The sequence below is a fragment of the Nesoenas mayeri genome (assembly GCF_963082525.1).
Source record: "Nesoenas mayeri genome assembly, chromosome: 2".
Taxonomy (NCBI): Eukaryota; Metazoa; Chordata; class Aves; order Columbiformes; family Columbidae; genus Nesoenas; species Nesoenas mayeri.
Genome location: NC_137543.1, coordinates 94,541,806 through 94,557,059, shown reverse-complemented (window position 1 = coordinate 94,557,059; position 15,254 = coordinate 94,541,806). Strand labels below are relative to the sequence as shown.

Here is a 15,254-nt window from a genome sequence, read left to right as displayed (position 1 = left end):
TAAAACATTAAAACTTACCAATAGGGAAAGCTAAAATTGATATTGCCTTACTTTCTCGGTCTTGTTGCCAGATGATAAGAGACCACTAACCTAACAAGCAGTTTGTGTTTCTTATAGAAAGAACAACTTGGTTAATAACTTCAAAAACTCAAGCTGTTATAAAGACTCTCAAAACCTTCCAGGAATGTCAGATGAAAAATACATGAAAATACACATGAAAATACATGAAAAATACACTCTGCAGACTCTGAACGATGGGGTCGCTATGGGTCTTAATCTGAGCAGCATGTGAAAATGCTGCCAGTGCTAAGAACAATTTTTGCTGCAACATTAATTGTTAATGTCTGTGAATTTTGCTGCTGCAGCCAGAGGAGGGTAATTAAATTGTTACTTTAATGTAGAGAATATGCTGACCTTTCTTTGCAACTGTTACATCAATGGGCAGGAAGGGCAATGTTAACCAACAGGTAGTTTTTGGATCACCCATTCTAACAGCAGCATCTTCTTTCTTTCTTTTTTTTCCTTTCAGAATGAGGTGGCGATGCTTCTCAAGCCAATATCAGAGAAAATTCAGGAAATCCAGAACTTCAGAGAGAGGAACAGAGGAAGTAAAATGTTCAACCACCTCTCAGCTGTCAGCGAGAGCATCCCTGCCCTTGGGTGGATAGCAGTGGTGAGTGACACAGGGTGGCTGGGAGGGCTGTACATGCGTTCTGGATGGCGTGGCCCAGAATAGTACAAAATCTTGCATAACTCTGCAGTCTCATCTGCCTAGTTCTTCAGTCTACTGTACCCAAAGAAGGTGTTTCTTATTATCCCTAATTAGTCGGGGAGGGTGTCTGACTAATGTTTTACTTCCTTTCTCCTTCTGTTGTTTCCTGCTACCATGGGTTGATGGTCCTAGTCTCCTAAACCAGGCCCTTATGTCAAGGAGATGAATGATGCTGCCACCTTTTATACTAACAGGGTATTAAAGGACTACAAGAACAGGTATGTTGCCAAGCCCCAGTATCTACTAGCCAGAGAACAGAACATTACCCACACCAACAGGGTTCACAATGCCATCACAGAAAGCATTTTGTAAACTAAAAAGCATTTGGTAAAATCTGCTTGCAGTAGTATATTTTCCCCTCCTCATCTTTGACCTGCAGCATGTTGCAGTGAGAGTGGCAGCAGCTCTGGCGGTGCTGGTTTTTAACTCTCTGCAAATTTTAGGATTACATTTCATTTTTTGGCATTCCAGCATCATAAGCTTATATGCAAATGCATATTTACGTATCAGCATGTGGCCAGCTAGCTGCTCCGTGTCCTCATCTCACTTGTGCACTCATACTGTTGCTGTTCTCGCTCTTTGCTTGGAAATTTGCATTTGGGTGGTAGCTGTATATAACTGAGCATATAATTCTGTAGCTCCCAGTTTGATTTTTTTCTGTACCACTGGATTGTTCTTAAAGAGCACAAGGAATTAACAAAAAAAAGGTCCATTAATGAGATCTGTGAGCTGACAGAGAAAGAGAAAAAAAAATAAGGTCCTTCCTATGCCCTCTTTTAAAAGTCATATATAAATCCTGTTGATCTGGTACTTTTGGAAGCCAGATTTTGGCAAAGAACTGTATTTGCTATTGAGTTTTTCCTCTTTAGTAAGGAAAACTTTATATATATAAACCATTTGTATATATTTATATTTATTGCATATGTATAAATATATATTTTATACTATCTATAATATTTTATGTTATATATATTACATATTATTCCTGAAGCCTCAGTTTACTTACTGAAGGTAGTACCTACTGGGGTAACTGAAGATTTTTACAATATAGCTTTATTAATTATTCTGGAGAAGAAAATCTCTTACACGGCAGTTTAGGTATTTCATTCTTCCTCTGATACGGAATTCTTTTCCTGTTTTTCACTGAATCAGATCACCATGTCTTCCAAAGTAATGGAAGGCTCTCTCTTGACTTCAGTAGGCTGTGGATTAAACCTGTTGATCCAGATCCTCAGCAGTATAAAGCATCAGGCTCCAAAGGAAAAAAGCAGGAGGTAGACACTCAAATCCTTGTAAGCATCCAGTCCATAGCCATCACTGTTCAGTAATAATCCTTCATAATTAAGGACTCCATCTGACAAGCAGTTGCTCTCTCTCTCTCTCTCTACATATTTCTTGTTTTCACTTACTGTCCCATTGAAAGACTAAGTCTTCCAAACAATGATTCCAGAGTCAACTTGTGACTTGTGCTTTAAAAATTCTTGATGTATAAATATTTTAGTCTGATGACTGTAACATGATCCAGTATTACCCTGGCTACATATGAACTTGGAAGCTAGAACATCTTACAGAACCCACAGATATTTAATTTCCTAAAATTCAGCACCCTGAAACTGAGCCTGGTTAATGGCTGCACAACTCCATAGGCCTTCAGTGCTTCTTCATTTGGCTTTGAGCCTGAAGAGGATGATGACTGACCCTTGCAGCAGGAAGCACTCTGCCCTTGTTTGTCCTCTGGAAGGATCTAAAAGCTTTCTAGTGTAGTACATCTCAGGATTTTTGGCACTGGGCTGGCTGGCTGCCTGCTAACTTGATTTGTCTGTGGCTTTAAGGCAGACATTGGGGTTTACCTGCTTTAAGCAAGAGTAGCAATGCTTTCTGGTTCTAAGTACATTAACACATATAAATAATGTGTCTGTTTTTGCAGTGACACACGCCATGTTGATTGGGTGAAGTCATATCTGAACATCTGGTCTGAGCTTCAAGCTTATATCAAAGAGCATCACACCACAGGTCTCACCTGGAGTAAAACTGTAAGTACTCTTTACTTCTTCATGAAGAACCGTAAAATGCCAGTAACCAATTTGTCTTTTAATGTGGGTCATTAGCTCAGGTAGAAATAAGTATCTAGACCAGGAACAGAAGTCAAGGTCCATGGACTTCCCAGCCACACCAACAAAAGTTTGAAATACAGGTGGAAAAGATGTGTCAGGCCATTGTGATAAAGTTTGGAGGAAGAGGGAAGAATAACATGGGATGGTTATAGCCATAAGCCTCAGCTGCAGATGGTGAGGGGACACAGACACAGTTCTGCAGGTCTGCTACAGTAGGAGGTAGGAACAAAAACAAACCCCCAAAATTTGAAGGACAAGTCAGACAAAAGGAAAATAGGGGGAACATGACAGGGAAAGGAGAAGAGTGGTGGAAAGAATCTGAACAAAGAAGGATATTTAATAACAGGAAAAACAAACTCAAGGGATACATACCAGCTTATTACTTCATAGATACCTATCTTTATAAAACTGTTATTTTATACATAGAGAAATAATTTCTGAAATACATATATAGAGAGAAAGTAAGTATAACTGTATGCCTAACTATGTATGCTCTCTCTATATGTATTTACATAAACATCTGTGTGTTACATCTGAGATGCACAGAAAGATGATGGCTGTGAATATGGTCCTCTAAAGAAAGGTATAAACACAAAGTATTAATCTTCTGTTGGACAGAAGAGTTTATGTCCACTGTCTACATTGATGCAATGTTCTCTATTATTCTAATAATGTGCTTATGTTTATTAGCAGGTCAGGAGAATCGCTGGAGTATATTAAAAATTTAATCAGGGAGCTGTTATCATCTCCTAAACCTAACAGTACACTCACATGCTTGCACATGCAATTTTTCACACCAAGTTCATAATTTCTTCTGTATAGGCAAATATTTTTTTCAAAACTGAATGACTATTCAGAGGACTGATGTAGGCTACTGGATAATTTAATTCCCAAACCAAACCAAACCAAAGACAGTCTTTAACAGGGCCTGTACTGACAGGAGAAGGGGTAACAGTTTCAAACTGAAAGACGGTAGCGAATATAAGGAAGAAATGTTTATGATTAGGGTGGTGAGACACAGGAACAGGTTGCCCAGAGGAGCTGTGGATGCCCCATCCATGGAAGTGTTCAAGGCCAGGTTGGACAGGGCTTTGAGCAACCTAGTCTAGTGGAAGGTGTCCCTGCCCATGGCAGGGGGGTGGAACTAGATGATCTTTAAAGTTTGCTTCCAACCAAAACCATTCTGTGATTCTGTGGTACCAGGAAAAATTACTTTCTCTCCTCCTGTATGGAGGTGATAACCATGTAAGAGATTTTATCCTACTTGTGCTCAGCAACAGACTATGCAACTTTCTCTTCACACCCTTCATTAGACATTGTACAAGGCCTTACAGAACTCAGGTATTCAAGTGCAAGTTCAAAGACAAGAGAGACCATGATCTGTATGTACTTCTTAGCTTGAAGCAATGCAAAAATTTTTAAACATAATAAATTAGAAGACTGGAATGATCTGCTGCTTTGTAGGTTTTGTAGTAAAAACTTGAAATATTAAACATGATCCTCTTAATTTAGTACAAAATTTCACACTTGCTACATCCTACTCTATTCTAATCAATAAATATGAGAAGAGCTAATGATTTTTAAATTATTATTATTATATAAGAAAAAGGAATTGTAGTACCCTGTAAGCAGAATTAGCCTGAGAATTTAGGACAAATTTAGTTTTGTTAATACAGAGAAGGAAGCACCTTCAGCTTTAATGGAACTTGACAAGTACAGAAATAGTGTTCTAAGATAAAGATTTGTTGTAGCCATTTGATCAGACAGGGGGAACTGTCAGTGCTGTTGAGTACTGGTGATCTTATTCAGAAGTGTAGCTGTTGCAGATTATATTTGACTGCACTTAAAACTAACATTTCAGCCATCACATCTTCCTATTTCCCTCTCTTCAGTTGTGCAGGAAATTGCTCAATACAAATCTAGGTGTGACTTGTTCATTCATATTAAGTATAGTTTCCAGCCAACAGAGCTCATTCCGTCATGAGTGATGAGCCCATTACTGCGCCTGAAGGATTGATTTCCCTCACTTTGGATATCACTCAGATCTGAAAGTTGTCTGGGAAGTATGGCTTATTTAAATTATTGTTCATGTAATGTATGTCAGAAAAAATAAATTACAAACACATTTTTAAGGATGTATAATTTTTTTTAAGTTTTACTTCATGTGAGTGTAAGGAAATTGGAATCCAGTAAGTTCGCAGGTTGTTTAAATAGCTTGTTGTTTACATGTTGTTTAAATATTTCTACGAAGCTTGGTAACAAACATTCAAGAAAGCAATGAGTTACTCAAGCGATAATTTCATTTCTGTTATACATCTTAAAGTGAGAACACCACAAATTCATGCTGTGTGAAGTTAAGCATAAAGGTCTGCAGAATCAGGGCCTAGACAGACATATGATATATGTAAAAGCTGTAGATATATTCCAGACACAGTCGTTAATCATTGCATACAGCAGCTTCTACTTACATGCATAAAAGGAAAAAAGGAAAAAGCAGTAGTTTGGGAAGACATTAAGAAAGTGGCACGTTTATGAAAGGGAGATGTTGATGCAGAATTGCTATTTTATTATAGAGGGAGAGAGAAAGAAAGGAAGTTTTTGGCCTGTATAAATACAGATTTAGAAGTGGATTATACTGATAATTTACCCTTCATATCTGCAGAAGTCAACAAAGCAATGCTTGAAGCTTTAGATAAAAAGCTATTAAGTAACCTATTTGGATATTTCTGAAGAGACCGAAGAGTCAGGGAGAACATTAACTATTGCTCCTCTCAGAGCTGTGTTCTCATAGCTGGAGCTGCAATAAAACCCCAAGAGCATCAGCTTAGATCAGACTATGCTTGTGTTTCCCAAAAGGAAGGGACAGGATTTTTTAGTGGGCAGTTGGCCCCTTTACCTATAGGCTCTGTATATCACAGTGTGCACATTTCTGGCTCTGCTCCCTGGCAGTATCACAAAGTTGTGCCATTTCCAGCCCCCCCTGTACCCTTCCATCAAGCTGCACAGGGCAGCTGCAGCCAACCTTGGAACAGATCACTGGTGCATAAAGTCTTCCTGGCTCTGGCAGTGAGCACACAGGCAGGCACTTTTCAGGAAAGAGAAAGAAATGTCTTAATAAATTATAAGACAGACACTGAAACAGGTGCAAAAGGTTGAAATAATGGCTAAGCAGTTGGCTCTGACAATAACAGTTACCTCTATCAGCTTTACAATAAATTTGTGATAAAAACAGATGCTTACAGTCTTTTGGACCTGAGACAGTTCTCTCTTTATTCACTGTGGCTCTGGTTCTGCCAAGATGTGTGACAATATTTCACTCCTTGAGGGTATCCTATTGAAATGCATGGGACTGTATGAGGAGAAAGCCAAGAAATCAGTGGAGTTAAGGACTTTGAGACCTTCACATAGCTGAGCCTATTCTGCTGCCCATGTGGAGCAGTGGTACAAACTGGACCCTATGTAAATCACAGGCATTTCAAGACATGGTGGACAAGTTTAGCATATTTGTTGCTACTGTGCTCACAGAAGAAAACTACCTATTTAAAGTACATACATTTGTGAGCAGTATTGTCCCAGAGAGTAAAATGTTCCACTCTGTATTTCCACCATGAACGGAAGTATTCATTTTCATTAAATTATTGTGGCTATGTCAGAGAAAATATGCTTGTCAGTGGAAGTCAGATGGAGCTACAGTATTTCCGTTAAAGTGTAATTCTGTAGTTCATTATTTTGTATGTGAAGTGTGAGCCACCTTCTGCCACACATGTACTGTGTGGTGAGTAGCAGTTCTTTACACTCACAGAATCACACACAGAATCACAGAATGTCACGGATTGGAAGGGACCTCAAAAGATCATCTAGTCCAATCCCCCTGCTGGAGCAGGAACACCTAGATGAGGTTACACAGGAAGGCATCCAGGTGAGTCTTGAATATCTCCAGAGTAGGAGACTCCACAACCCCCCTGGGCAGCCTGTTCCAGTGCTCTGTCACCCTCACTGAGAAGTTTCTTCTCAAATTTAAGTGGAACCTTTTATGTTCCAGTTTGTACCCATTGCCCCTTGTCCTACCATTGGTTGTCAGCGAGAAGAGCCTGGCTCCATCCTCGTGACACTCACTACATCTCCATTTAGCCAACAGGAACAACAGCAATTACCAACCTCAGGGAGATTTGCAAGTTTTAATCCTCTACCAGATATGACATTCTCAGGTATCAGTGAGTCTTATGCAAAAGCCATTATTATAACAAAATGTTTTAAATGCCCAGTGTGGCATTTTACTCATGCAGCAACTGTTATTTTTGCATGCTTTCTGACTTTAAGGTGAAATCTACAGCTGGAACAGTAACCTATGTCTTTTCTTCAGTTCTTACTGATAAGCAGCAAGTATTGAAGTACAGCTCTTTCTTCCCTTTCAACTTTTTTTTTTTTTGGTGGTGCAAAGAAATTAACAGCTGTAATGTAAGTTCACAAGAACGCCTAATAAAAGTTTGTTTGCTACAAGGACCTCATGAGTAAGCTGAGGGAAGTGAAACTTGTGCTCCTATTTCTACAGGTTAACTTTGCAGCAAGAAAACCAGTAATAATGAGCAACTTCTGTAGTTTCCTGTATATCAAATAAGTGTTAAGAAACAAATCTTACTAAAGGATAATCGTCTTGAGTGTTTCTCTCAGTTGCAGGTAAATCTGCAGCTAAGTTTTTGTTCTTTGTATACAATAGTCATTTAGGACAAATTTTGCCAGCAGGATTATTTACAAACAGGAAATATTTACAAACTAGCAGTGAATTTCATTATACTGTTTAGCTTCTAATACAGAATTTCATTCAAGTGATGAACGTTCCTCCTCCCTTTACAAATTAAAACAAATTCTTAAAAGGTAGTCTGCATCTTTATAAGCAGTTGAGATTTATTTATATCCTGTTCCTATTGAACCCAATACAGTATATTCAAGTCTTTTTTTCCTGAAATACCATCTTAAAAAATGCTTACAACTCATTAGACTTTAAAAGTTGGAATTCTCCACAGGCTCCACACCAAGAACCATTGTAATTCCTACATTAGGCTGATTGAGTGCAGTTATACTAGTCTCAGCACAGACATTGGTCATTGGCTGAGCAAGCTGAGTCTCTTTAGCTTGGAGGAGACTGAGGGGTGACCTCATTTCTCATTAATGTTTATAAATATGAAAAGAGTGAGTGTCACAAAGATGCAGCCAGGCTCTTCTCGGTGACAACCAATGGTAGGACAAGAGGTTCAAACTGGAACATAGGAGGTTCCACTTAAATTTGAGAAGAAACTTCTTCTCAGTGAGGGTGACAGAGCACTGGAACAGGCTGCCCAGGGAGGTTGTGGAGTCTCCTTCTCTGGAAGACATTGAAAACCTGCCTGGACGCCTTCCTTTGTATCCTCATCCAGGTGTTCCTGCTCCAGCAGGGGGATTGGACTAGATGATCTTTTGAGGTCCCTTCCAATCCCTAACATTCTGTGATTCTGTGTGATTTCATTTTTGTCTAAAATAATAACCTCCAGACATTTTCTTATTAAATGGCCCTGCTTCTCTCCCGTACTATCAAAACATTTTCCTGTAATATATTGAGTCTTGACCTATTGAGGTGAACAAGCTGCAAAACACCAGCTTCTGCAGGCAAAAGCTTCCTTTTATCCTTTCAGTATCTCTTCTGTGCTGTGTCTAGTTTGACCCACTTATCAAGCAGCCATTGGCAGAGACACTTCACTGACGCTAAAGGTCAAGACTGTAGTGCCAAATTCCAGCTGCAACTTCCATCCCAGAGGCCTCATTCAGGTAGAAGGAAGGGCGGCATAGATACACTGATTTAAATGCTTAGATAAGACACAGACATTTTCAGAGTGCTGAATTTGTCTCAGCCATAGCCTCTCCTCTCCTTTTCTGTCTCCTTCTATTCCTTTCTCCTGCCTTCCCTTTCTCTATTTCCTTATACTTTTTTTTTTTTTTTAAAGGCATCCTTTAATCTCAACTGTTTCTTCCTCAGAGAACAGGCAATGTTCAGTTTGTGGTACACTGTCGATTTAAAAACTGGCCATCCTGGCAACTCTACAATAGTTGCCTCTTTGGTGGAGACTGCCTCAATTACATCCACGTCCCTTCGAAAGAAAGCAGTTTTACTCCCTTATTCCAACAAAGGCTGACAATATTTGTCTTTACTGAGTATCAGTGCTGTCCTTTTAACATCAGTCACCAAACACCATTCAGACAGTTTAAGGGAGAACCCAGAAGAGGCTTGTTTCACAACAGCTGTCAAACGCAACCTGACCTGTAACATAATGCAACCTAGTTCCAGTGGAAAAGGGAAAGGAAAATTGAAAGTATGTAAAATAGAGAGAAAAAGGCACATCTACTAAAACTTTACTACCCTGTAAAAGGGATTGATCTTCTTTTTAGCTGAATGTTTATATAAGTAAAAGGTAGTTTCATGTGCTTGTGGGAGCATATTACTTGTTGATAATTACGTTAGCATACAGTTCTCAAATAATTTAGAAGACCTTGGCTGTGTAAAACATTTCTGGCTGGGTAACTGTGAAGATGTAAGCACCATTTTAAATTCTGAACAGGTGATAAACAGCAGGAGTGTATCAAAAGGGGCTTCAAAGTTTGAACACTCAACAGATACAATAATTCTGCTGAGACCTGGTAGCAAGAAAAGAGGCTGGCCTGGTTTTTGCTGTTTTGTGTTTTCACTCACAAAGATTACATGCCCTGTCAGTCAGCTGTTCCATCTAGCAAATTGTGGATCTCAGGGCAGCAGAACCCCTTGCAGACAGGTGGCTTAAATACAGTAGGTAATAGAACTGTTGTGCTAAGCTACTTCTACACAAAAAAACACCTAAACAAGAGCTCTGTGCCCCTGAGTCACAGTCCACCTGTTCCCAGAGACTGATACATGATATTTTGAGCTTCGTGATTCTTGTCTTTGGCTGTGCATATGTATGGAAAGAACAATACAGAATGCTGAAATCATTTTAGATGTGAAACTAGGATTACTATAAAGGGGGAGGGGGAGAAAACAGAGATATCTCTTTTTTTTGAGAAGAACATAGTCCCTGTTAGGTTTCCTCTTTATCTGCTGCCATGAGAAGAAGGCTTTTCAGTAAATTAAGGAAGGGATTTTATGCCTCTGCCTAAGCCACCTGTTGTCTCAGCTGCAAATAGATACCTCTTAATATGAATGAATAATAAAATAGGTACTATTATACAGATGCATATATAATTTTTTATACGCATTCTACAGATGTTTATAATACGTCTTTCTGGAGTAAAAACAACCATTGCAGCTTCTAGAAATTTGTGTCCATTCAAATGCTCCACGGCAGGTTCCCACCATAAGAACTTTGTTCCCCACAGTTTCCATGCTGTGCTGTGTGGGCCTGAAGGTGGATCAACACAGAGGAACGCCCTGGCTGTTCATACAGGGCCTGCCACATAATCCCCTCATATTCCCAAAGCTACAAGTCTCTGATGAGGGCTCCTTGCTGCTACAATACTACAAATAGAGCAACGATGACATGGAAGGCTAACCCAGGGAATTGTTCAGCAAGAATGGCTCAGGAAATAGTAACATCTGTGGTGAGACATAAAAAGAAATTCGTACTGTCTCTCAGTAGCTGGGTTTAACCTAAAGACATGTCAAGCTGCATAGGGGCACCAAAAAGTACTGACAGTATGGCATCCAGAGCACTTGTGTTATGCATGAACAGCATTTTATTTCTCTAACGAGACTAGCTGTTGCCCTGTGATCCAGGGGAAGCCTTTAGGAGAAAAGTGCTATAACAAGTCCCAGCTTCTCAGAAGCAAAGTGCCTCACTTGTATCTACTCTAATTTCAAGGGAATTAAATGAGATTCAACAGAGATGAATTTTAACCAGCCAGCTGCCTCAACATAAGCAGTCATTTCGTTTTTCCAGTGAGACAGCTAGGTAGTCAACAAAGAGAAAAAGAAAAGTACCTCACCCTTCTGCCAGTTCTACAAGATAAAGTAGAAATACAACATACTTTCAGACTCTATTGCAGTCCTGCAAACCCTTGCCCAGTGATAATACACGTTTATCAGACCCAGCCTCAAATACTGTCACTAAAGGAAGCTGCTGAGACACAGTCAGTGAGAGGCCCTTGGGCTGCTCTGCAGATGGCTCTGGGCTATTCCAGCAAGGAGCAAACCCATACCCATTCCTGTCACCCCATTCAGAGCATGGTTTAGTTGGAAGTTGAAGACAGTTTTTTTCCCTGGGAGGAAATTTCTGGCATGTTCCATCCCCTACAGAGCTGTAACTACATGGCCTCAGTGCACATATCTCCTGTTCTTGATAGGACGTCACTCAGAGAATTACATTTTCCCTCATTTCAGAAGGCTCCAGAAACAAGGTTTAATGTACATCAAATTCACTATGATACAAAGCTAGCAGGTTAAAAGTTAATGGCTTCATTTTGTGTTAGATTTTCACAAAGTAAGGTTGAAGCTATCATCTGTTCCCATAATAATTCTTACAAGAGGTGTATTTGCAAACAATAAGAAAATGACCACAGCAACACGTTAATAGGAGGAGTCAGCTCTCAATGTAACTTGACGTGATGTCTATAGACACCACAGTACTCAGAACAGCAGCTGTTACCAAGGCAAACAGCTGAAATAAAAGAGGAAGAAAGGCGGCTTGCAAATAACCGCCTTTGCTAGTCCAAATGGCTCTTAATACTCCTTGTGTAAAGATACACTGTTGTTAACATCTGCTTGAAGTTAATCTTAAGAGTTGTTTGCAAATAGCAAAGCTGGTAAGCACCTGCTGCTTTAGGATAGATGAACTTTTGCGGGCATATAACATGCTATTTTATTCCCAGCAGCTCTCACAAACACCACCCTATACAGAACAGAAATGAAGGGACTTCGTGAAGGGCACTTTAGTTGAAATTGGATAGGACTATACACAAGCATTGTCAGATACCAGAACAGTTTAATAGTCTGGTTCAGAAATATTCTAGAGCCTGAGGGCTTAAGTGGCCTTGGAAGGGACTAAGGAAAGCAAACCAATTGCTAGTGACTTAGGTTGGGAACTTGGAGGTCAATGTATTAATAAAGGTCAAAAATAATCAAAAAAGAAAGTTCCTGGAACACTTCACTAGGCTGATTTTAAAACTGCCCTTTCTGTCTGGATGTTTCAGTGCAACACAGGTCTCATCTTCCTGGCATGCAAGAAGTGCGTGTTTTCTGCCGTTTCCCCTTTGCTTTTGTGCTTTCTGTCCCCATAGCCACTCTTCACACAAATAATTTCGCTGCACTTGAATGTTTGTTTTATTTATGAGGTAAATCAAAATGGCAAAGAAGACAAAAACGAGAGTAAGACTGAACCCCTCTTTACAGCAAGTCTCTGCACGCCTCCTTGTCAGTGAGACTTGTCTGTCTTTTCCATGCTGGTCTGTTTCCGTGGGGGATTGTCCCACTGGATGTGTCCATGTCATAAGATGGTAGACCTACAATGGAGCAGTTAGTCCCTCCCTGTACTTTAGTGACCTTTTCCCCTTTGATTTGTCCTTCAATTTTGCCTGGCCTCATTTATGATTTAAATTGTTTGCAGTTTCCAGGATAGCCATAGATGTCCAGACATAATTGAAAATATCATTCTACAATATACGTTAGCTTGTGTAGCTGTAATTCAGTTGATAAACTAGACAAGAATTTGTCATGCAGGAGAAAAGTTAACAAGAAAGTTTCAGTCCGTCTCCTATTTCTGTGACTGCACAAAATTAAGAAGAAAAGTGGGAAGGGTGACTAAAGTCCAGTTGTCTTCCAAGACTTTGTGACAGCTCCTGTGTTCTTAATTAGATCTAACTCAGACTCTTTGAGCTCAGTGGAAATAGCAACTGACTTTGATGGAGGGACCAGGCTTGTAAAGAAAAGAGGAGGCAGGTGGGCAACATGAGTGCAAAGGATAAATTTTTTTTCCCCACTCTTGAAACCCACTCAAAGGACTAGAATGTCTTCACTCCTCAGGTTGGGATTTCTGACTAGACTTGTCTTTTCATCAGTACTGCCCTAGAAGGGAAAGATGCTCCTGTTTTCCCAGATTCTTTCCTACCTCTGCTCTTTCTTGAAAAGTAAATAAGACATTCTCCAGTCGTACAAAACCACATCCAAACTCAATTGATGTATTTAAAATCCTTCTTTTTTTGTGTGTACTTTCACAAGACAGTTCTTTCAGAGTTCTTGGAGAGACATCATCCACTTCCTCAGATAAATCCCTCAGAGTTTTGCTTCCACCTCTGTTACGTAGACATTCCCATACTTCTGTTGCTATTTTGGAAACTGCCTCTGATGCAGTACTCGGCAGCATCATTTCAGCCTAGAGTCACCTGCATGATCTGTGATGGCCTTCAGCTTGACACTTTTAAGTAAAGAAACTGGCAGAGTGAACCGCAACTCTGTGTTGTATGCAGAACACCCAGATAACTTCTACATCTTTTTTTCTCTAATGCATCTTTGCAGCCCTTGCAGAATTTAATTGGTGTCAATTCCAAATGAACATGTGAGTCTTACACACACAAGTTTCTGGAAAATCACAGCACTCTATTTATGCAGGTGGAAGCAATAAGGTATGTTTGGGAAATCAGATGCCAATCTGGAATCTGGGAAATCAGATTTTTATCTCAGACTACAAGTTATTAACTACTACCACTACTACTATTCATCTCTTTCCATAAAGCTTACATAATTCATATCTGCATGTCCACACTGGACTGTGAACAGTGAGCGCCATTTCTGGGTGTCTGAGTATTTTGAAAAGCCATGAAAATGCAAAGTTCATAATTCTGGATAACCAGGACATAGTGGATTCAGTTGCTATGGTTGCAGGCAACAGATAGGGAAGATGTCTATTGCACCTCAAGCAGCATCAACTGATTGTGCCACTAAATCCACTTACATTCATTTTTTTTTAATTATACTAATTCACAATTGCGCTAACTCTGCTGCAGGTAACATTACTGGCATTAGCAGAGGCTGGAAGACAGGCAGTGTAAATTGAGGGCACAGTGAAGAAGTCGTCCTCAGCCTCAAACAATAACCTATAACTACTAAGTATGTAAGCAGAAACACTCTGAGTTAAATGAATCCATGCAACAACAAAATGTCTCTAAAAGCAGTCCACACCAGTGCTGGTGTATCTTGACAATAAATGTGAACCAATTGAAAAAAGGGATTCTTCTCATTTGTTTACATTTGATCAAAAAGATTTAATAGCAGAGAGCTCATTCCCTAAAGAGACCTTGGATCTTTTCAGAAACAGTCAAACTGTACCACTACATCAGTTTCATTACTCACCCAAGTACCAAGGATTGAACAGTCATTTTTGTGCAATGCAGTTTTAATGTCACTAAAGTAACAAAGAATCCTGCTATGTACTGATCACTAAACGTATTCCATTAACAGCTCCTTCAAATACAACAGTACTTAGATGCTGAAGACGCATGTGCCAATGGAGGGCATACATTAAGAGGTTAACTAATATTATTCCCTTTTCCTGCTACCTTAATTAGGGTCATCATCACCGAGAGGTTTGAATGCAGTTGCTTACTCAAATGTGGCAGCTTTTTCTTTTTTTATTTTTTTTTTAAAAAAGCATGTCTGAAGAGTGAAAAAAAAGAGCATGTGCACCTAAGCCCTGTTCCCATTATCAGTTTGGGATTACAGGCCAGAACAAGTTTATTTCTTAAAAAATAGCTACAGTGTTCACTCATGTGAGACACATGAACCAGATGGATACTTTGCTGTTTCAATTTAGTGGAAAGCAGCAGAAAGGAGTGGCATCATCAATGGCTTAAAATATCCTCTGAGTCCAACTAAGCCATATCTATTTCCAGTATTGATTACCAAGGATGCACTTTTAACAACCTGTATCTCTTAACAAAGGGAGCCAATTAGAAGAGCTGTGATTCTGTAAGTCCCTGTCATTTTCCCACTGTAACTGCTCAGCTAATAACTACATGCTAGTGCAATGCACAATGTCTGTATAGCTAGCTAAAGTAATCAGAACCTATCTAATTTTTCACAACAGTCTCAGCTCTACTGCACAGAGGTGGGATCAGAGTGACACGCAGTGGCAAGACAGAAAAAGTCACTCTCAGGTTCTCAGATTCTATCTAGTATCTATTATTAGGACGCATAAAATTTTAATTAGATCATTAGTAGTATTTTCTGCCTGTTTAATAATATTCTATGTATGTTATATTTCAGAACAAAACATGTACTTTTGCTTATGCAAACTGAAAGAAAGATTGGATTACTTACTTTAGCAAGGCCCACCTCACTCATAACTTGCATGTGGGATTTCCTGCAATTGAAAAAA

General features: G+C 39.5%; 1 protein-coding gene across 1 annotated transcript in view; it reads left to right on the top strand.

The window, feature by feature from the left end:
• The window catches only part of CAP2 (cyclase associated actin cytoskeleton regulatory protein 2), a gene marked incomplete at both ends in the record, with an annotated part of 55,166 nt that overhangs the window by 31,957 nt on the left and 7,955 nt on the right, over positions 1–15,254 (top strand). Inside the window, 3 exons of the mRNA XM_080339358.1 lie at positions 530–673; positions 905–990; positions 2,700–2,805. Of these exons, the coding sequence (XP_080195484.1) occupies positions 530–673; positions 905–990; positions 2,700–2,805 (336 nt within the window). The remainder of the gene's footprint in view (positions 1–529; positions 674–904; positions 991–2,699; positions 2,806–15,254) is intronic.